Below are 23,268 nucleotides of genomic sequence, written 5' to 3' on the forward strand. Positions count from 1 at the left end.
CTTAAGACCAAGACTAGCAAGGATCTTCACCTTTCGTTGGCATCTTCCATCACCACAGGAATTCAAAGTAACCTATGACCATAGGTAACTGTCCACATATAAGCCTCACACTTGTTCTGAGATGGTATTATGTTTCAACATCCTCACATCAGGTATAGGGAAACTGAGAGGGAAAGTACCCAGCCCCAACATCGCATAGGAAGTTACTAGCAGGACCTGGAATGGAAGTCGGACCTTTTCACACTTGGTCTTTTGCTGAAAGCCAAGTCAATCCTTCCTCTCTAGCCAAGCTGCATGTAAAACTACTTGCTTGTGGGCATAAACAACAGCAAACAAAAGCCAGAGTGCCAATTCAGTGCCAATGTCAGAAATGCAGCCTTTTGTGCATAAAGTGCTTTGAAGGAGAGCAGCTACCAGCAAAGAACTTCAAAGCATTATCTTCAATAGTGCTTACAAGCAAGACCAGCAGGAATGAATGCTGGAGCAAAGGGACACTGGATCCAAAGGAGCCTACCGGACTCAAAAGGATTGCGAGCAAGCCATCAGGGTGCCTAGTAACAGTCACACCAGAGTCTCCAGTCAAATGTCAAGTCCTGGTAAAGGACAATAACAATGCCCCATCCTCCTCTGTTCCAAATCTTTGACCCAAGGCATCTCATTCAACCTTTATTTTTTTTTATACTTCTGCTTAAGAGTTATTGTATTTTCATTCAAACTCTGTCTCTGACCTGCCTACTGCTGGAATCTCATTCAGCAGCAGGACAGAATGGAAATGTCACGGGCAACAGAAGCAGCAACTGTTACTACGGCAATTCGCTAAAGAAAAGAAAGGGAGGGAGGGAGGGAGAGAGAACGGCACTAGGCTCTCCATATAGGTGGAGATAAGCAATTATTCACAAAGACTGCTGTGAGAAGTGAGGTGGAGGTGAAGGCATGTGTAGCACGTTGCCCGCTCTCTCTCTGTCAGAAGTCTGCATGGATTCAACAGTGACAAGGGTACAAGAAGGTTAAGTCAGCACTTTAAGAAGTCAATACACAGTGGTGTTTCCAATATACTGACCCCTTTTATATGCTCCCAGGGTAAAATCGCCCACTAGTGCTAAATGTCATGGCTTCAACAGAGCAACACTAATTTGCCCCGGCTGAGGGTCTTGCCCCAAATGGCTGTGCAATGTGCATGTCCAGTTATTTGTCTGGTGGTAACCTCTTATGTTGGTATGGAGAAAACCAGAAGTCATGATCTTGTTCCTAAGAATGACCACTGTAAGTACCCAAACCCTGCTAAGTCATATGCATGGTTTGTTTCTATTTCCTGTACATGACACAGCCATAACAAAACTGCCTTAGGTGCAGTATTCTGGAAGGTTACTGCAAAAAAACCAACAACCTAAAAACTCATATGGAGGGACCTTTGACTAGCATGTAACATTGAGAGTGGGAAAGAAGCAGCTAAATCATACGAATATAGGGCAGGGAGGGACCTCAAGAGGTCACCTTGTCCAACCCCCTACCCTGAGACGGGATCGGGTCTACCTAGACCACTCCTACCAGATGTCTGAATGGCAGACAAAGGCTTGAGCCCCATTTACCATCAGAAAACACTACTTTTCCAAGGTAGCTAATATGAAAGGTCTGTGGCACTGTGGCCGAAAGGCAAGAGGTATAGTTCTTATCCACAGACCTAAGCATTAATTTACATGTGACCCATGGCCAAGTGTACTTCATACTCCATGTGTGAGATACTCTAAGCAGCTTGCTACAGTGGGCACAGATGATAACTGGCAAGCAACACCCTGGAATCTGGATTTGGACAGAGATGGCTTTCAGCTGCCTCCCACCTCAACAATGCCTGATGCAGAGTCATTCAGAGCATCCCCACTGCAGAACACAGTCGTGATTGTCTGGCATGTTGTTAAGCAATAAGGGTAAGCCCCCTGCAAGGTCCAGGATTTCTACCCTCAGAGCAAGAGAGAGAAATACCCCACAGAACAGCAGCCCTATAGGCTTTTCAGCTCTCCGATAATACTATGTGGACCAGACTAATACACTGTGGGCATGCAGCAAGAGAAAAGCACATGGGCTGGTGCTTCCCAGGGGAGTGGGAGGCTGCTATTCTGGGAACCATGTGGGATTTAATTTTAGATTCTTTTTTCACTTTGTGCTTTGCCTTATTTTCAACAATAAAATATGCACACAGGATAAATACCTTCCAGGCCAGTGCCTCCCATTACCCAGGGAAAATGATGGCCCTCCCAAATTCTGACAAAGACTGGTGATTTTGAGCTAGGCCTCCTCACAATGGAGAAATCAATGTGAAGACGGGGAGGTGATTTGTTCAGTGTCATCTACTGAGTCAATACCAGAGCCAGGGATCATACTCCTGACTTCCAGTTCTAAGTGTCAAGTGAAAGATCCTTGCCATAAATCAGAGAAATCCCCTCCAGGCTTCTCTGAAGAGAGGAGAATGGGATCAAATAAAGGGTTTCCTCTCCTGCCCCACCCCAAGCCCTCTCTCAGAAAATGAAGTGGGAGAGACAAGGATCTGGAAAACAACGTGGTGGGAAGATTCTTAACAAGAAATAGGCTGGGAAGAGGAGTTAAACATGTGTAGGTCTGTCATCCCAACACGTTTCTGCCATAACCTGCAAGCTGAGTGCCACCCATCACCCAGGGCATCTTGTAGCACACCATACTCTTGTTGTCACTTTACCTTATACACCTTGGAGAAGAAGCCGCTACCTATCAGCTCAGCATTGAAGTTCTCCCAGAATTCCAGCTTCCTGACAGCCGTGCGGAGTTTCTGCCAACGGTCAACATGGTAGTAGGTATCAGAAGACTCTCCATAATACTGCGTGGGGCTGGAGGGCTCCGGGGAGAGCAGGCCGGTCTCACACATCATGGAGATGGCAGCTGAAACAAATCACATCCTGCAATGAGCTGAGGGTGACAACAGCAGTAGAACTGACAGAAAGAACAAGGATCTGTGATGGATTCAGGGTACAGGTCCTTTTGGGCCTTGCACCGAGCCAGTGCAATGGTCATCTTTGGCTCTACGATGTAGATTAGGATTACATGCACGACGTTAACCTATTGGCTAATGAATCTAGTGCAGGTCACAGCATGTCACCTCTTCTACATGCTATACTGGTGCAATGAAAACTAAGAGGGGTGTCCCTTGTTGTATGTTAGCCAGCTTGTTGAAATTTGGTATTGCCTCACCCACACTATCCATTTAAATGAAATAGTTAAAATGAGCTGGCCAATACACCAACAACAAGGTTTTCATCGTAAGCTAGATGAGATTTTGGACATCGTATCAGCTAGGAGTGCAGGCAGAGGTTAATTCCATTTTGCCTCATGTTAGTTGGTCATGATCAACTTTAGGAGAGAGCCTAAACACATTATCAATCATCTCTTTTCCTAGTCAAGACAACCACTAAGGCTGTAAGGAAGTGGGTTTGTGTGTGCGTCTCCAAACCCTCCCCATTCCTTCATTCTCAGCTGCAAAACTTCTGTCATCTCACCCGTCACTGACCACTCTGCCCCGGTTTCCTCCCCTACACTTTCAGCAGTCATTGTCTGTCATACTGGTACAAGTAAGATATGGATTGGATCCTGTGGATTTATGGACACTGGCACAAATCCTGTGTGAGCAAGACCTGAACCAGGCTCCACTTTTGCAGCTTTTTAAAACAAATCACTTGTCTGCTACAGAGCAGTTTGACAACACTCCACTTGCAAGCATGTTAATGGGTAAATCTGGGCATGCTGTGCCGGGAGATCTCTGCTAGCCTGCATGCAAACAGAAGTCCTTGGCTAGATTGTAACCTAACAGCGGCAAAACAGAAGGGAAATTCTGCAAAGTCATCAACTAACGCACTTCAGGAATTCTGACATCCTCAGCACGCTCCAGTACTACCTTGGCTTTCACCCCCAGTGTAGAAAAGGTGGAGCTCTAGATAGCAGGCCCCAGCAATCCTGCTGGTTAGTACACTGCTCCTTTACATCTGGAGAGCTAGAGCCAAATCCGGGTTGGCACATGCATGAAATGAGTATCACAGTCTCAGTCTAATCCACTTCAGAATTCAATGAGGAAAGCAAGCTGATCGCTTCAAATGAGACTACAAGAAGTGAACTGGAGACTGGGAATTACATGTACTAGCAAGGCTAGGTAGAGGCAGAGGATTTGAATTTAAGCGAGTCAGGGCTAATATGCATAGATAGAGATGGGAGAGATGGTGGAAGTGCATAGGTGAAATAGCACAGGATGCTGCAGACAGACTAGAACCTAATGCAAAACTGCTTTGGGACTTAAATAGCTGGGGCTGGGGGAAGGTCTGGGTTAAGATACATCACAAGAGCTGCAAATGGGCTCAAAACTTGACGATTAAGGCCCCAATCCTGCATACTTTTGTGTGTGTTAACATGGAGAGTACAAGTATAGTCCCACTGAAACCAACAGATTGTGTATATACTTAAAGCCAAACACATGCATGAGCATTTGCAAGATGAAAGCCAAAAAGCTGCTTATGAAACAGATGAGGTCCAACTCTCTTTTTCCTCAGAAGAAAAACAAAACCAAATAGCCAAGTCAGCAAGAGCTTGGATCTGGCAGATGGTATGAAAAGTCTGGCAGGGCTATGTGAGAAATCAGTGCTAAATGAATCCATCTTCAGGTGGATGCAAAAAAGGACTGACATTTTCTTTTATGAGATGCCACTGGAGATATTTGCTGATGGCTTTTCTCATCCCCAAGCCTCCGTACTGGGGGTGGATTTCCTGTTATTATCAAAGGCTCAGTTCCTGGCACTGGCTTTTCATGGAGGAAAGCTAATTGCTCTGGTCCACTGCTGTGACTGCAGGAAGACTGCTGTTGGCAGCAGCCAACCAAGTCAGCCTCAAGTTGGCACAAGCAATGTGAAGCCTGAAAAGTCTCCCTGTACTGGGACTCCACACCCAGCAAAACCTAGAAACTGGTGCTGATCCTTCCTGTCCTGCAATATATGGGTCCAAACAAGAGTGGAGCAGGGTAGGTTCACACAAGATGTGGGGAGGGCCGGGATCAGAACACCCTACTACAGCAGGCCGGGTAAATCTGGGGAGCTCAAAGCACTTTCCAAAGAGCAATCACTACCTGGGAGGCAGGGGCAGAAGAGGGATGTCAATGGCATTTCACAAGGCTTGTAGAGCTAAAATCCTTCAAGTGAAGCAGAAGGGGTTAACGCACTGCCAGAGGCTCCTACAGGGTCAGCATCATACATCATGAGCTGCTCTCTCCAGGGCTGTCCTCTTCTATTCAGACCTCCCCTTGGCAGGTCATTCCTTGTCTGTAGGCAGGCCAGCATCAGTAGTGCCCTGTTACAGATTTGGGACCAGGAACGGAGCAAGGCCCTGACTTACCCAAAACCCCAGGCAGTTAGTGGCAGGTCTAAGAATGGAACCGAGAGGTCCTAGCTCCCAGGCTGCTGCTACAGCCAGCAGATTCACAACAACCCCATCCCTCCTAGGACTTCAAAAATAAAACCAGATCTTTTTTTTTTTCCCGTACCCTTTTTTGCTATGCAAGCAGCATGCTTGAGGACTCCCCTTTTCCCACTCAGCCATTCAGATTCCGCCCTGTTCCCTGCCTGCACGAGGCGCAATAGCTACAGGTTTCTCTTAAGGAAACGCAGCCTGCCTGGAGGTGGTTCTTTTTCAGGGAAAGGCTTCCTTTTCGCAGCCTCCCTGCTCAGCACTTTTCCCACGTACCATCTCCTCCCCGGCTGACCTAGTTCATCAATCATTTCTTTGTCTGCAGGAGAATTCCAGCAGCATCCTCGAAGCACTGGAGCCAGCCCCTCCCATTATTCTACTGAGTGGGAGCTGATTCTTTTTTTCCCCCTAAATGCGGCTGGTTGTCCTCGGATTAGTGCTGACATGTCGGCTGGGTGGGAAATGGCCTTTCGAAATGCCAAGGTTTATTTCAAGGCCTCTTAGGAACATGCGGGTCCTTAGAGCAGCATCTGTACCATGATCAGGCTAAGCAAAGCCTGTAGCCTTTGGGAGGGTGGAGGACAAGGGGGGACAGAGCACAGCATTGTATCATGATGGAAGTTTATACTGCAGAAAGCAGGGCTTTTGTGCAGGCACAAGAAAGGGCTTAGTGGCTTCCACTGTATCCTTGGTACTCTCCATGAACACACAGTTCACTCCAGCTGTGATTAAATTCTACTCCAAGAACCACTGGGCCAAATACAAAAGGGGAAGGAAATGAAGCAATCTGGGGGAAATTCAGCCTAATTCTCCACTGACTTCACTAAGTTATGTCAAGTTACCCCTGTAGAGCTGGCTGGTTAAATACAAAGATTTACTTCAATGCACTAGAGAAATGCAAGAGGGGCCAATGTGGCCTGGTGCCAGCTTTCCCCTCCCAGCTAGGGAGACCCTTATATATCCTAATACCTTTGAGTGCTGAACAAGAAGACCCAGCTCCTGTAATCCCACTGATTCCAATGCTGTGCCTCCAGTAATAGCATGCACTACAGAGAAGGAACAGGAAAGCAGCTAAAGAATCTCCAGGACATTTAAGCATTATGAAATATTGTTCTGAGCAAGCGCTGTCACTCACCCACTGCCAGATAAAAAATGATTAAATGAATAATCCTTTTAAAGAGCTGATCTAAAACATCATCTTCCTCCATACCTCTGAGTGTGTTGCATCTTTTCTAATTAAACTGTAAAAGCCTCCAAGCAGGACCTGTTGCTTCTTCTTGTGTTTTCTGCAGCCCTGTGCAAACTGTACTGGATCCTCAGTTGTGCCAATCAGCATAACTCCTTAAAAGTTCATGGAGGTAGGTTAATTTAGGTCATCGGGGCCATGGCTCCCAGTGGGGTGGTTAACTAATTCATTAAAGAAATCGACAGCATGTCACACATACTCCACTCAGGACAGAAACACAAATCCATGTCCCTTTTGCACCATCTCCTCCCTGCAGCTGGCCATGACAGAAGCGTAAGAAATAATAAGCAGAATGGAAAAGGTAAACCAGACACATTCCAATTTCCCCTAATCCATGAGCAAGCAGATCATGATAGTGAGAGGCAGCATGCTCAAAACCAGGAGAAGGGCATATTGTTCTAACACCCTGCAAGAATTAAGCCTGGGGAACTCTTTTCACACAGTATCAGCAAGGTCAAGACCTCAACAAGACTGAAAAATGAACACAAAAAGTATGCAGATAACCAGGACCTCCAAGGTTAAAATAGATAAGGCACATCAGTTTTTTTAGATGGAAACCGTAAACCTTCAGGCTATAAACCAGTGACTAAGTGCCAAGCCATTACCCCTGCAGCTATGTTATTCCATATTTGCCTTCTCTAAAGTTTCTTTCCCCAGGAACATCTGTGAGACTGGCCAGAAAAGCAATAATTCTAATTTGCAAAATGTTTCAATGTTTAGAAATTTGTTTTCAACCTAATGTGGAAGAGAAGATCTTTTGAAAGTTTTCACAACATGGGGACAGGGTAGGGAAGAGCTACTGGCTAAATGGCCCAGTGGTTAAGGCACTGGCTTAAAATGATGGATGGTCAGGTTCAAGTCCCCACAGGAATTTGGCTTAGTAATTGGTATGCAGGCTCTTTCTACTTCTTGCTCCCTCCCAACACCCCACAACAATATTAGTCTTCTCTGACATCATTGTAGTACATACTCAGGCAACCCAAACCCACAATAGGTTGAACATTTCTAATCTGACACACAGTGGGCTTCTGAGACAATGCCAGCCTGCTGTGCCTGCTTCCGGGGTTTGGAAAGGATACCTGTTGTTTGAACAGCTTTAAAGCACAAACTCATGTTTATATGGTAAACGTATGAGATACTCAGAGATTACCACAGCTATGTCCTCAGTAAGGGCCTGGGCATGACAAGCACTCAAAATGCTCTCAGAAAGCCTCTTTGCAACCCAACATAGATGATAATCCCTTAAGCACCAAATGCAGATGAAAAAAAATCCTGAGGATTAAGCCATCAGGGGCTACAAGTAACAACACATTATGATGAGCTACAGCAGAACTGACCCTGACAGACATCGAACCATCAACCTTTTCAGATCGCCAGGGGGGTTTTTTACATGTTAAAATGTATTCTTCACCACACCATCTTTTCCATCGCCCTACAGCTACTTGCTATTTCTTCCTCTTCTTCTGGACAGAGTGCAACAGAGACTACACATTTCTTCCCCCAAATTGTTCTCAAAGTTTCCTCTTTGTGAACAACCTGGAGTTGTCAAAAATTTCAACTAAGGGGAGCATTTTTCCGGGAAACTACGAGCTTCAGGAGAGACTCCTGCCTTGCTCTCTGCACAGCTACAGTTACCACGTGGGGCTGAGGAGGAAGCTGGAGGGCTGTTTCTCTAATCAAGAATACGAGGTGATAGGGAAGGGGGCGAAGATGTCCATCATCTGTTTTCTGTTATGTTTACTAACACAGTCACTGCCCACCCACACTTCGAAATGGCACAATCTGTCAGCTGAGTACAGCTTGGCCTGACTGATAAAAATCTGGGGGGATATGACAGGCTGTATTCTGCTGTCCATTTTTTGCTTTGCCTGTGATTGTCACTTATTAAATTACTTCCATTTCCTGACAAGCATCAGCCGTGGTTTATTCCCTAAATTTAGCAACAAAGCATCCACATTTCCCGAACAACTGCCCCCTCAGTCTCCTCCTACTCTTCAAAACACTTATGCTCTGGCCCTCAGGAAACAATCAGGCACCATTGATTCATGGCCTTCCTCTAATCTCATGCGTGGTACAAGAAGCCAACCTCCTTAGAGCAGTCATTCTCTGAGGCTGCCCTCGCTCTGCACTCATCGCCAAACCAAGGGCCCCATCGCATCCCGCGTAGTGAAACAGGACCAGAGTCCTTGCTGCTCTCAGGATCACTGCTTCCAGGACTTCCATTGGGTTAAAAGGACTCAGCCAGTTATGGACCTGTTCACAGTCCAGGCTCTTTTACAACTACCAGGAAGGCCGGATTGGCTCAGGGTATTGCTAAGAGGCTGTGAGCTCATCTCTAGGTTGACTCTCAAGCCTCAGGTCCACTATGAACAGAAAACCTCAGCAACTGATGCCAATTTGCAAACTGGTGGTAACTGGTAATCCAGTGCATAGTGATCACATGTCACCGTCATAAACTCTGGGAGCTGGCATTGGCTGCTACACTCAGAGACCATCCTTGTCCTCCAGAACCCCTCTGGGAGAGGCAGGTCAGCACATAGCGGGTACATCTACACGACGCATTTACTGCAGAGTAAACTAATTAGCTCTGCAATAAATATGTCTCACCACCTACACGTGTAGGGCTACTGGGCTGGAATAAAATAATAAACTCTGCAGCAGTGCACATGTTGACACTGACCCAGCTGGCTGGGGCACAGGGGTGCTTCAATGTGGGGGCTGGCTGCTGGCTAGCCCCACACTGCAACACCCTGGTGCCCCAGCCAGCCCCTCTGCGGTTTTGCTGGGTTGGAGAACCCCAGGCTGGCAGGCTGACCCCCTGGGCTCCCTGCCAGCCGGGGCTGCTCTGACCCAGCTCAGCACACGGTGGTCCCAATCACATTTAAACGCAGCGCCAAGGAGCAATAAACTTCAGCGTGATAAGCAGCACCACCCCTGCCCTGGAAAGAGCTCCTCTTTCACCCCACAAAGAGCCTGACCGTGATGTTCATAATCAGGACTCTTTCTAGTGGGCAGCAATATATTTTGACCAAAGCCCATGCTTTTGGACCCTTGGAAAATGGGCCCGATGATCCAAGTGAATTTTTCTACCACTTCCTATTTTGATTCAGTTCTCCCCTGCCCTGTTAGACCAGGGGTTTAGTCCTCAGGGTTTTAGCCTGTGCCCCCTAAATTGAAACCCGCCATTTCAAATTTTCCATCACCTTACAGCGAGGGGCCTGATTGTTTTGTTTTTTAGTAAATCGGAGCCAGAGTCTGCCCGCAGCTGGGGGCAAGCTACCAGCAGGTTAAGTGGCCCCTGAGTTGTGGGGGACCCCGGTCCTTCCCTCTGCAGTGGCAGCACCCCCCTGGGCTGTCCTGGTGGCCTGTTAGCAGGCCAGGTGCTGCCCCCGCTCAGAAACAGCACCCAGCCTGACCTAACTCTTCCCCAACCCCGAGCTGGGGCAGCACCCAGCCCGCTAGTAGCCCACCCAGGCAGCCCTGGTGGGCACTGCTACTGTAGAGGGAGGGACTGGGGTCCCCCACAGCTCAGGAGCCACTTGGCCCACTAGCAGCTTGCCCCCCAGCCGCAAGAGAGGTGGGCAGTCTCCGCCAAAAAAAAAGGATCAGGGCTCCCTCTGCTTCTGCCTTGAGCAGGCTCCTGTGGCCAGCAGGATGGTTGGGGCCACTTAGGAACAGGCTGGCTTGCCCCTGGGGAAGCACAGGAAGGTGGCAGGAGGGTAGATGGGTTTGCTGAAGGCCAGAGAAGGTGGCAGGAATGGCGCACAGGGCACTGGAAGCCCAGGTGGGCTTGGGGAAACATTAGATCAGGTGCCTCTGAGCTGGGACGGCACTCAGGCAGCTAGCAGCCTGCCTGGGCTTCCAGCGCCCCATGCACCATCCCTGCTGCCTTCTCCAGCCACCAGCAAACCCAGCTGCCCTCGTCCTGCTTTCCCACATTGCCCCAGGGGCAAGCCAGCCTGTTCCTGGGTGGCCCCAGGTATCCTGCCAGCCACAGGAGCCTGCTGAAAGCAGAAGTGGCCAGGGGCCCAATCTTTTTTTTCTGTAGAGCCTGCCCACCTCTCCTGCAGCTGGGGGGGGGAGGGGGGCAGGGGCTGGAGCTGACAGTTGCATCATTGCAATTTGCAATATCGCAAACTCATTTAAAACCCCCAAAACTCATGCACATGTACAGTGTGTCACCATTAAGCCATACAAAGTGACATTTTGTCACATGTATGTAGTAATGGCGTCACGTGTACAAGCGCACTCTGACATCAGGGTGTTTCTACTATGTGTTATAGTTTTATTGGTGTCAGGGAGTAAAGAATCTGGCTCGTAACACTTACAATCCCTTGTGACCATACACTAGCCAGCTGCCCCCTGCCTTCCTTCAACAGCAGAGGCAGGTAGAAGAGTGCAGCAGGAGGTAGATCTCTGAACTGCTCCATACAGCCTTCAACCAGGACGGTGTCCCAAAGTTCATGTTCCAGGCTAAGGAAATCTTTATCTGTGTCTTCAGCTTCCATGAAGCATGCAGCATCGCCCAGCATCCAGTCCAGACCTCTCCTAATGAGTCCTGAGAGAGGAAGGCTTTAATTGCATGCAGCAGGTAAACAGCACAAACACTTCCTCCTCCTCTTTGGGCCTCCTTCCTGGATGGGTGGTATCCAAAGGAATTCAGCCTTTTATACAGTGTTCATTTGTACTGGACACAAGCCATTTCCATGATTTCATTCCTTTTGTCACAGGCTCACTCAGCTCTGGACCTATTTAATTAAGTCCAGCCTTATTGCACAGCCACAACTCTTAGCCTGCACAATTTTCATAACATATAATCAGACATCCAGCCCTAGCAAAGGAAGCTGAAATGTAAGGCCAGGCCACAGCCATCAGAAAAGGTCTCAGCAGCCATTGACTCATTAACCAAAGGCGTTTTGCATTTGCAAAGGAGCCAGGTCAAAGCTGTAAATACTTTGTCAAAGCAAGGAGAACAAGGGAACAGTTAAGTAGGAGCAGTGGTTGATTGATGTGTCTGTGTCTTTGTATGACTGACAAACTACTACATGCCTCTCCAATATTCAGTTGATTGCCTGCCTTCTCTTCTTCTGCCTTCTCTTATAGCATCTAAACACCATCATGATTATCTAGTATGGGACAAAGATTTCTTAATGAACACATCAGCAGTATTAAGGTTAGAGCCTGAATTCCTGAATCCTTGTTCCATTCTTCCCTAAACAAACCTTATGCATCTAAGCCACTTCAGGCCTCAGCCTCTCCTCTTCTTGACCACAAACAAGTTATTCTTGAATGGGTAATCACGACATGAGGGGTAAATCACCTCAACAGTTAACAATTGCCTACTTTTTCCCCTTCCTTCCATGACTACATCAGTTGTAATTTTGCATATACTAATTAATCAGTGGTTGATGGACATTAAGACACAGGGACAGACAAACAGACAGGGGTAGATCCAGGGGTAGTGCACTAGTGCAGTTATACCCCCTGTTGATTCCTTGTCCACCCAAAGATTAAAACCACCCACCTGGCAGTGGCAGCAATATTTCTATTCAGTCAGCAGCGAGGGAGTAAATCGACTTCGTGGAGCATTACAATTTACCCGATTCCTTCTAAACTCTTCATTCCAGTGTTAAGACCCGCTCTTCTTCCTAATGGACTTTAATCGTTACACTAATCAAGCTATCCTTTCTTCTGAAATTCTGCCCTGTTAGCTGTTCTTGAAATGTAGCTCCTATTTCACAGCCCTGCAGACTGTTTTTAACTCTAGATAAATACATTAACACAGGTATGGAAATGTTAACTCAGGTGAAAATAAACTTAGGCACACAAATCACTTTCAGTGAAGCACTGGATGCATTGTCAAGATGCTCAAAAAGCCTAAGCTTTGTTTCATGTATCTAGAAGGTACATTTAATTCTACAGGACTAATGAAACAACATCCTTCAATTATTTTTGCCAAGTTTCTTGTGTTTTTATATATAACAACATGATATAAGTAAGTTAATGCACATTTCACTAAAGTTTCTTTTTGCTTCAACCTTAAACTGAATAATATAGCTCTAGACCCCTAATTTATTAGTACAGCTTCTAGTTTCTTTTTAACTGGAGAAAAATGTTATACGTGATGATGTATCACACCATGTGCGCCACCCTTTTCAAAATCCTAGATTCACTTATGCAGACAGACATTGGGAAATGCTTCTCTGAGCTTCACAGAAATAAATCCAGAGGCTCAGATCCTAAACGTGCTTTAGAATGGATTTTCTCTCTGGGGTCTGTTGGTCTAGAATAGTTTCAGCAGTTACTTTGTAGCCTGATATGCATGAAGAGGAACAGATTTAGGTACATACAGACTTTCTGATACAAAGATACTAATCTGCTGTAAAATTGTGATGAATATTTACTGGCCAAGACAAAAAAAATAAACTAACAAACCCATATCATTCTGCTGATGAAATTAAAAAAAAAATCCAGGCAAGAGGAATTCTGTAAAGAAGATGCAGGTATACAAAAATCCAAAAAATAATCCTCTCTGGACAAGAGGGTGACACTTCATGCATCTGTGCTTTCCAGTTAATCTGAGGAAATCCAGGGAAAGCCCTACAACATTTTAACTAACAGTATACAGATGGCTTCATGATGAATGTTTGCGTTTCTTCTGATAATGCAAGTATGTCCATTAATTAATTTTTTTATGAATGTCCTCAAATTAAATAAAAATGCCTATTTTAAGCTTGTAGTACATTTTTTTTTTTTTACAAGTTAGCCTGAGTACATTTGATTGATTTCTTCAGTTATATAGAAATATTTTCTCTTGTAAGAGACAACATTATGCATTATGCACAACACAAAGGCAAATTACAGTCAAATTATGCAGCACAGCAGGGCAGTATTTTGCATTTGATTTTAATACAAATATATTCTTCATAAAGCTACCACCTCAGCCGTGAGTTCTGATTCATAAAGATAAGTGTGACAAAGCCTCAGAAACACAACGCTCCGTCCAGGAAACAGGATGCTAAACTGTTGACATTTTGTAAACCGGTGTTACTACAATGTTGTCAACAGACCCAACTCCAAGCCAGAAAATCAGGAGAAATCCTGGCTTCACTGAATGACTCCGGTAGAGGCAGGATTTTTGAGACTGGATTATGATCCAAACTGACATTTTGTCAATGTTATGGAGGTCTAGGATTGATGCTGGATTGGTCAAACAACCTTAATTGTGTTGGGTGCCAAGTTCTTTGAAATTCTAAACTTGATTTTGGGTGACAAGCACTTGATAATTAGACCCCACATGTCTGGGTCCAATGTAAATAAGACCCATCCCCTCCACAAATCTGCTATTGGTTTGAACTAAAGCAGCAAGGCAGCATGATACAGTGGCAAAAGCAAGTAGCCAAGGAGCCCAATACCTGGGCTCACTCCTAAATTCTGCCATTGATTACTGGACGAGTCTCTGTGCCTGCTGCCTCATCTGTCAACTGGGAGTAATGATACTTGGCTGGTTTTTGATTAAATGCTTTGAAATCTACACATGAAAGCCAGAGCTATTGTTTCTCTTCTTTTCTGGAAGAACGTGGTTTTCTCATTTCAATACCATGTTGCAGGTTAACTCCACCACATGTCATTGATTTCTTCATTACTGTCCTTGAAGCTATTCTTGATCTGATGGGAGCCAGACATATTCTGTGCTGCAGGATACATGGACACTTAATAGCAAATAGCAATACTAAGCACTAACAGTCTGTTTTACATTTTCAGTGAGTTATAATAGTGGTGCACTTTATTCACCACTATTTATGAAAGAATGAGGTAGAGATCCCTCTGAATCCAACCATAGCTCCTTATAGTTACAGGTTTCCCTTCCAAATCTGGTTTTGTTTCATCTTCAAACCATATGGAAACCATTAGGCTTTTGCCAGTTGTAATTATAGAGTAACCAGAAAGTTAAGCACCAGCTGAGACAAAGGATGGAAACAACAACACACCCTTTCAACATGCCTCTTTTTGCAGACTCTAAAGCTGCTTAGGTATCTAAGCTTCACAAGTCTCCCTTAGCAGTAACTATTAATCTCATTATACAAATGGAAAATAGAGACACTGAATGAACTGCATGAAGACTATCCATAGCACGTTAGACAGAGTGTTAGGGATAAAGCCAAGAAGCTCCGGGTCCCATCCCCCTGCTCTAACTCCTTCTCCACAATCCTTAAGGACAGCAGAAATGACTGACTTAAGAGGATAATGTGGGCAGAATCAGCTCCCGTTGATTTGTACACACATAGAGCGAACTTTTCCAATCGTGGACTACTACAGGCCCTGTCACCCCATCCTCTGAAGTATCAGACATGAGAGCAGTCAACAGGAGACTGGATCAGATGGTGCACAAGTCTGATCCACTATGGCAGTGTTTCTCAACCCGTGGTATGCGTACCCCTGGGGGTACACGAGACATGGGCAGGGAGTACAACGGTGCTGCATTTTGGTCTTTACCTGTTCAGGCCAGAAGTTCCAGCTGCCACCCCTCCCACCGTGTCTGGTGTGCCAGGGCTTGCACTCCCCAGCATCAGTGTGCTGGGGGATAGGGAAGGAGGCCCCGCACAGGCTGCTTTGCTCTGGGCCGGGGTAGAAGAAGTGGGACTCAGCTCACCATGGCAAAACCACAAGTGCCACAGTGGGATTTCCAGTTTTGCTTTTGCTGAGTTGATCGGCAAGGGGTACTTAAGGTACCAAAAGGTTGAGAACCACTGTATTGTGGCACCTTCTGCAACTGATGAGCTATAACCTGCTTCACAGAGAGGTGGCAAGGATTCAGGAACTACTTCTCATTGAGAACTCAGAGAAGGAAGACCAAAGAAGTGTGCCGGTGGTTGGGTCCTCCCTGCAGGCACAGGCCAATCCTATCAGAGAAGCAGCATTTTCCAGGGCTGGGAGACCCAGGTTCTGTTTCTGACAGGCTGTATGAACTAGGGCAAATCCTATGCTGTGCCTGCTTCCTTTTGCATCTCTTTTGCCTCTTGTGGTTGTAAATACTTCAAGGCTGGGATTCTCTTTCACTAGCTGAGCAGCCTTGGCGCAAACTGCTCTGCTCTGGCTCAAATTGCTGCAGTCCTGGGTGCACATGTGAACACTGCACCTGGGAGCAATTTACTCCAGCTCAAACTGCTCCAGAGTTTATTGCTTCAAATAAATTGCATGTGTAGATGCACCCACTGCATGTAAAATGAGACTCAAGGCTTGGTTGGTACCCTCCAGGGTCCAGTCCTCCAAGAGCTGGGTGTTGGCCCTTTAGAGCCTTTAGAAGTGGATGCCAGTAAATCCAAAACTTAAAGGGGCCTGAATTGTGAAGCAAGCTTACTATCAGTCCTTTGGCATACATTATAGTCACAAAAAAATTGAGGAGACCTTATCATAAACACTGGAGCAAACACATAATAAATATCTACCCAAGTCCTTCCAAACATTACCCTATCCCTCATCCCTAGCAAGCAAAAACATCCAGATCCAGAGATAATAAACCACCCATAGCACTTGATGAAGTGGTGAGTTATTCAAGAAGATACAAAGCAATTAAACAAGCACCTTTTGCAGCAAACGGGGGAAGCTGTTGTTCTACTGACCTGCCAGGTTGGCAAGGTGGGCTTGTTTGCAGTAAACTGGGTGGGAGGGAGTGGGATTATCAGCCTTGCAGGAAGGTTTTGCTGAGTGATCTTTTTATTGCAAAGGGAAACCACACTCTTCAATTTCTTGAAGTGGATGCAGGACTCTTGAGAGTCTGGGATGCCGCACTGCTTGCATATCAGCAGCTGCAGAAGCAGGAGTGAGACCCATGGCTATTAGGTCAACTGCGTTTACCGGGGAAATAAGCAAATGACTTCTCCCCTCTGGCAAAGGAAGCTCCAGCTTAGAGAGGCCTTGAAGCCTCACACCCCCTCCTACACCAGCAGCTCCCTCCTCAAGAGAGACCAAGCAGCAAGGAAAGGAAGGAGCATATCTGAGGGCCTGTTTTAGGGGATTGTGCAGGGGCAGGCAATTATTTCATCTGGAGGGCTGCTAAACAAGGTTTGGTGAGCTTTTGAGGGCCGCATGGGTAGCCCTACCCCCTCGTTGCCATCTTGGGACCAGAAGTCCAACCCCCTAACCCCTGAACCATTGCCACCAGAAGTCCCTTTTGGGAGGGGAAGTTGCCATCTTAGAACCAGAAAAAAAAGTCATACACTAAAAGTCAAACACCTACTTTGACATATTGTAAGAGATTTCATAGACATAAGGGCTGGAAGGGACCTCGCAAGATCATTGGGTCCAGCCCCCCGCCCAAGGGGTAGGAAATCAGTTGGGGTCAAAGGATCCCAGCAAGATAAGCATCCAAACATTTCTTGAAAGTGTCCAGAGTAGGTGCTTGCACCACCTCTGGAGGGAATCGATTCCAGGCCCTGGGGACTCAAGACAGTAAAGAAGCTTTTCCTTATGTCCAGCCGAAAATGGTCTTCCAAGAGTTTACGACCATTGGACCTTGTCTTTCTTTGGTGAACAGCTGTTCTCCCAGTTCCTGATGCACTTATAGGCTGCCACCAAGTCACCCCTGAGCCTGTGCTTTTCCAGGCTGAAGAGTCCCATGGCTCTCAGCCTGTCATCGTAAGGCTTGCTCTCTTGACCTCTGATCATGCGCGTGGCTCTCCTCAGGACCCTTTCCAGCTTCTCCACATCCTTTCTGAATTGCAGAGACCAGAACTGGATGCAGTACTCCAGCAGCAGCCTCACCAAGGCTAAGTAAAGCAAGAGGATGACTTACTGGGTCTTACTTGAGATGCATTGGTAGATGCAAGAGTTTTGTTTGCTTTACCAGCTGCAGCATTCATAGTGATGGCTCATGTTCATCTTGTGGTCAGTCATGATCCCCAAGTCTCTTTTCAGTCATGGTGCTAGCGAGTGTAGCACTGCCAAACCTATAAGTAGGATGCAGGTTTTTTCTCCCAAGGTGAAGCACCTTGTATTTCTCAGTGTTGAATGCCATCAGGTTTTGAGCTGCCCACCTTGTGAGCCTTTTGAGGTGGGCCTGAATCGCCAGCCTATCCTCTAGCACAGCATTTTTCAACTTTTGGGTTAGTGTAACCCCAACAGCTAGACACAGAGTAGTGTACCCTGGCAGCCGGATGCCAAGCAGGGGGAGGGGCACGCAACCGAACACGGAGTGGCGACAGCTGCCATGTGCGACCTTCCCCTGGTCCTTGTGTCTGGCCAGGCAGGCAGCGCCTGCACAGGATGGTGCATGGTGATGCTCCAGCCCCACCTGCCTGTGCATACCCCCTAAGGCCTTCTCAAGTACAACTGGGGGTTACGCGTACCCCCGGGGGACAACCCCTGATCTAGTGGGATCACACTTCCCCACAGTTTGGCATTATCGGCAAATTTAACCAGTCCGCTTTTGACACCAAAGTCCAGATAATTTCTAAATATATTAAAGAGTACAGGTCTGAGAACAGAGCCCTGGAGGTCACCACTGGCAACCCTGTGCCACACTGATTCAGTTCCAGTGACTGATCTGACCACGGAGCCCGTTCCCCAGACATCAGACCGGAAGGATGTTGAGGCCGCAGTTCCCCAACTTTACCATGAGGACATCACAGGACACCAGGTCAAAGGCTTTTTTGAAGTCCAAATATAAGATATCAACCTCTTCTCCTTTGTCTAGGGGATGTGTCACCTGGTCAGAAGGAAAAGAGATTGGTCAGGGAAGACCTGCCCGCAACGAAGCCCTGTTGGCTCTCCCGCAGAACGCTGCCTTCTGTTAGCCTGTTGTTAATAGTTTCTTTAACTATTTTTGTCCAAGATCTTTCCAGGGATTCAGGTCAAACTGATTGGCCTGTAGTTCCCTGCATCATCCTTCCTGCCTTTCTTGAAGATAGGCACCGCATTCCCTCTTCCAATCGTCAGGTACCTTGCCCGAGCACCATGAGCTCTCAAACACCCTCGCCGTTGGCTGTGCTATGTCAGCCAGTCCCTTTAGCACTCTTGGGTGCATACCATCTGGGCCAGCTGATTTTTGGATGTCCAGCCTCTCAAGGTGTTCCCTCATGAGATCCATGCCAGTGATGGGTGTATGTCCACCCTTACCCTGGTAATTCTGCATCTCGTCAGGCGGGACAATCCCCTTAGGCTGGTGGAAATCTGACGCGAAATAATTGTTAAGGAGATTGGCTTTTTCTTGGGTGCCAGTTATCAGCTGCCCCATTTGGTTTAGCAAGGGTCCGATGTTGCCCCTGTTTTCTTTTTCCCTGACTGCCCAGGTAATTTTTGTCGTGTGTACTGTATATAGAGGTAACTGCATAACAACTCAAAAATAAATTCTTAGTCTTGAACATTGTGTCAGGGGGTGTGGCTATGTGGGCAGGGTGTGGGTGGGTGGTATTTGTGGGGTTTGAAGGAGGGGGGGGAGTGTAAGGGATTCCCCCCCCCCCAACTCCCTCCACGCTGCAACAGCAGCAGGCAGGGGCACTCAGGGCACTCATGCCTGGTGCAGGTGCTGGTGCCAAGCAGTGCATGGCTCCAGCCAGCGGTGCACATCACAGCAAGGAGCATAGCCCCCACCTAGCAGTCTCTATTGCCAGTGCCCCCTGCCATGCATGAGCAGCTCCTGCACTTGCACACCATGGAATGGAAGCTGCACATGCTAGAGCCGGGTGCCTTCACTGCTTCCTGCCATGCAGGTCCCAGGAGTCTGCATGCAAGCAGGAGCCAGGGCTCCCCTCCACTTCCAGTGGACTCCCAGGACCTGCATGGCAGAGAGCTGAGTTCCCTCCCATGGTACACAAGTGGGGAGTGCCAACGATAGAGACAGCCCAATGGCAGCTGCACTCCTCGTCACGATGTGCAGCGCTGGCCAGAGCCACATGCCACCAGGCACTAGCACCTGTACCAGGCATGAGCGCCCCAAGGGCCCTGCCTATTGCTGCTGCCACCTGCCAGAGCTGCACACAATGGGTGGAGTATGGGGGGCTCCCCACACCTCCCACCATCCCTCACTTCCACCCACTCAAGCAGTGAGACACAATAGGGTATGTTGGAGCTTGTGTATACATGGACGCCTTGCTCCCACTTTCATGGGCAGAAGGGCAAGGCAAGGTACAATTAGCTGCTGGGTGCCATGGCTGGACAAAAGTGCCTGGTGGCCCAGATCCAGCCCACAGGCTGTATTTTGCCTGCCCCTGGGATACTGTCTCAAGCACCTGCTGACCTGACATGAAGAGCCTCCTCTGCTGCAATGCTCAGTCTGCATAGCTGGGATCCAGCTCCAAACCACCCTGACAGGCATCAGTCTTGAGTCAACCTATTAGGGACTCCCAAGTCAACTGTGCTATTGGGATCTGCACCCACAAAATATTGGGGGAGATCTGGATCCAGGTTTCTTTTAAGCTCTAATGGCATCAAACCCATGCTAGAGGTAACCTGAGGAGAAAAGCTAAAGGGCCCAGGGTTAGCCTTACTGCCCTAGTAGTATTCCCCTGCACTGCTGGCACGTAAAGTTCAAAGAGATACCAAAAAACCCACACTCAAAATGTCTGTTGATGCCCCCCCCCCCAACCCTGTAGGATCCCCATCTCTCACACTCAGCCAGAAGAAACCACAATAAGTCATCAGGAAACGAGATGAGAATTCCCACCATTTTTACCACATCATCCAGGATTATGAAAGACCCACCAGGGTCAGAGACTCGAGTCGGGGTCTGATTTTGCTAAGGGGACCTGTAAAATGCCACTGTCTCACCCAGACACACCCAACAATTAAACATTAAGACAATCAATTTTAATCCTGGTTACTTTGGTGGAGTCACTGAATGTTTACACCAGTCTGTAAAGAATAAAGTTCATTCCATTAAACTGAGATCCATTATAACTAGGTGAGAAGAGGCACAGTGGCAGAACAGTTAAAGTATCTCACTATTTCTCCAAGGCTCCTGCCAGGGGCTCTCCCCATCAACCGGGCTATAACTGGATACCTTTGTCATTTGGGTTGGGGAGTCAAAGGCAGCTGGACTTGACGCTAGCTGTATCAGCTACAGGCACTGCTGTGCCTTAACCAATGAACACCGTTGGGCCTTTTTACACGCAGGTGGAATGTCTATGGTTACGCCTGCTCTGAACCAGCCCCTTTGCTTGGCTGAGCAACCAGCTCTGTCTTCATCATCTTGTGTTCTCCATTCATCACGTCAAGTCAGACAAACTCTGCTTCCTTGTTTCATGCCCCTAGAACCTGAGGCTAGACACAGAGCACTACAAATCAGAAAGTGGCTCACAACAGACCAAATTTCACTCAGCCATATCAAGAAACAGTTTGATGTGGTGCTATCTTTCAAATGAGCTACAAATCAGAATCAAAATCAAACAGTCCCTCTCTCCACCTGCCCCCATGGCATTTCATTGGTGAGCATCTGAACACTGAGTGCAGTTTGCTTTGTAGATGAGTATGCAAGGAATGGCTGTACTGGCTACCCCAAAGCAAAGAACAATTGTTCACGACACAAAATAAATGCCAATCCATTTGGCACCAACACATTAGGCTACCAAGAGGTTTAAAACCATTAACAAGAGAGCAGGAGAGATGTAATATGCCAGGATAATACACAAGAAGTCTGATCATCCTGCCATGCCAAAAAGCAGAGAGAGAAGGAAGATCTTTTTCCTGCCTGACTGCAATGTTCATTTCACTGTACTACCTGCACACCTTAACCTGTGCGATGGAAAAATGTGTCAGAGGTATCTGAAGTGTCATCTACAGCAACCCTGGGCAACAAGGAATGGGTGATGTGACCACAGGCCTGACCCTGCAAAGAGAGATCACTACTCAAAGTGCATAGACAAGTGAACACATAGGATTGATTCCAGTCCAATGCACCCTTCATCACCAGTGCCAAGGGCTGCAAATGATCTCAGGGCTTTCTTATACCTTACACAGAAAGCCACACAAATGTTAATTGTCTTAGTGTTTCTCCTCTTAGTGAAGCAGTCACACCTTAAGCCAAAAATCCTCCTCTGACTGTCCTTCACCTGCACAGCTGTGACTTGCCACTAGAGGCTGGTAAGCAGGGGCAAGACCAGGAGCTGCTAGGGCAGAGAGCAGGCCCACCACTATGTTAGCTGCAGCAAAACCAGAGTGACCCAGGGCAGCAGTTTGGTCTCGTAGAGCTGCGACAACTCCATGCTGACAGCAGAGCTGCCAGGGCTTAAGCCCAACAGCACGGCTCTCAGGGCAGAGCTACTATATCCGTTTCAGCAAGACCAGGGAGACCCAGGGGAGCTGCAGCTACGTACGAAGTGAATTTTTAAGAAGGGGAAAAAATCTCTTTTTAAAGGAAAATAAATAAATAAATAAATAAAATGTTCCTCTACCTTGTCTTTATCGTTCATAAAGAAACAAAACCAAGAAGGACACCAATCCAGTTTCTTTGCACAGGTCACCTTTAAAAGGGAAATGTTTGTATGCAGACATGATAAAGATCTGCCTCAGGGCTCTGCCTTCTGGAAAGAGAACTAAGTAGAACAGCAGCCCTCAGCCCTCTAGCAGGCGGCGGGGCAGCTGACTGAATGAAATTTAAAACCTGCACAGCTCAGCAATGGCTGGCCAGGTTGTACTCAGCCTCCTATGCCTCTTTCCTCTGTGCTCCAAGTTTGTCAGCCCAAGAAATTTGCACTAGTCTAACCTGAAGCTATTCAGTTTAATTAGCATAGATGCCTTGGTGGGCATTCGTCTTCTGGTTTAAGAGCAGCTTGTTGAAGCTCAGTTTAAACCCATGGTCCACCAATCAGGATTCAAACCTGGGAGACCCATCTTTAAGTCTCCCCTTCCTTTGGGGCCCTGGGCAAGTCACTTAAACACCCAGGATGCCTCTACATGAGCACAGAAGCTGCTCTGATGTGCTGCTATTAATTGAGTCTGCTGGACTCTGAGCGTGGCAATTACCGCACTCCAGAAGCCTCCCGCGTCCCATGTATCAGCGTCCCCACACTTCAGAATGGCAGCAGGAGCATTTGTACTAAAGCTCATTGAAGAGAACTTCTCCCAGCTGTCACCTGGGAAAGATCATGCCTCTCTGAACCAGTTAGTCTCTAAGGCATGATTCTCAACCAGGATACCTTGAGATCCTTTCAAGAGGGCCATGGGGTGCCATGCAATGTTAGCACTATTAGGAGCCACTCTGATAAAAACATCACTCATCCCTGCCCTGAAGCACGTGTAAAAGTGCTCGCAGTGCCTTGGCTCCCCATATGTAGAGTGGGAATAGCCACTCTGCCCTAATCCAGCAGCCCGTTGTGAGAATAAATTCATTACAGGTGCTCAATGGTAGGCCCAAACAGGACTCAAGATAAGGTCTGCACCACTTTAAAATAACACCATCAGTTAAGCTGGGGCATTTTTCTTGGGCAAACCAGACCTTTGGGAGAGAAAAGGACCTTTCAGACCCAAAAGGGTTGTATCTCTTTACATGCTTGTAAGAATGAACACTGAGATGGCAAGAAGATTTCTGTGGCAAGTTACAAGACAGTTTGACT

At 47.2% G+C, this 23,268-nt stretch overlaps 1 protein-coding gene across 3 annotated transcripts in view; it reads right to left on the reverse strand.

Moving 5' to 3' along the window:
* The window catches only part of LOC149855494 (dual specificity testis-specific protein kinase 1-like), a 59,690-nt gene that overhangs the window by 20,927 nt on the left and 15,495 nt on the right, over positions 1-23,268 (reverse strand). For all 3 annotated transcript variants that reach the window (XM_090022526.1, XM_090022523.1, XM_090022525.1), the window contains one exon: positions 2,711-2,910. In XM_090022526.1, coding sequence (XP_089878652.1) covers positions 2,711-2,899 — 189 coding nt within the window. In that variant the 5' untranslated portion in view covers positions 2,900-2,910. The remainder of the gene's footprint in view (positions 1-2,710; positions 2,911-23,268) is intronic.

Source organism: Crocodylus siamensis, chromosome 11 (assembly GCF_052110815.1).
Source record: "Crocodylus siamensis isolate JL-2025a chromosome 11, ASM5211081v1, whole genome shotgun sequence".
Taxonomy (NCBI): domain Eukaryota; kingdom Metazoa; phylum Chordata; order Crocodylia; family Crocodylidae; genus Crocodylus; species Crocodylus siamensis.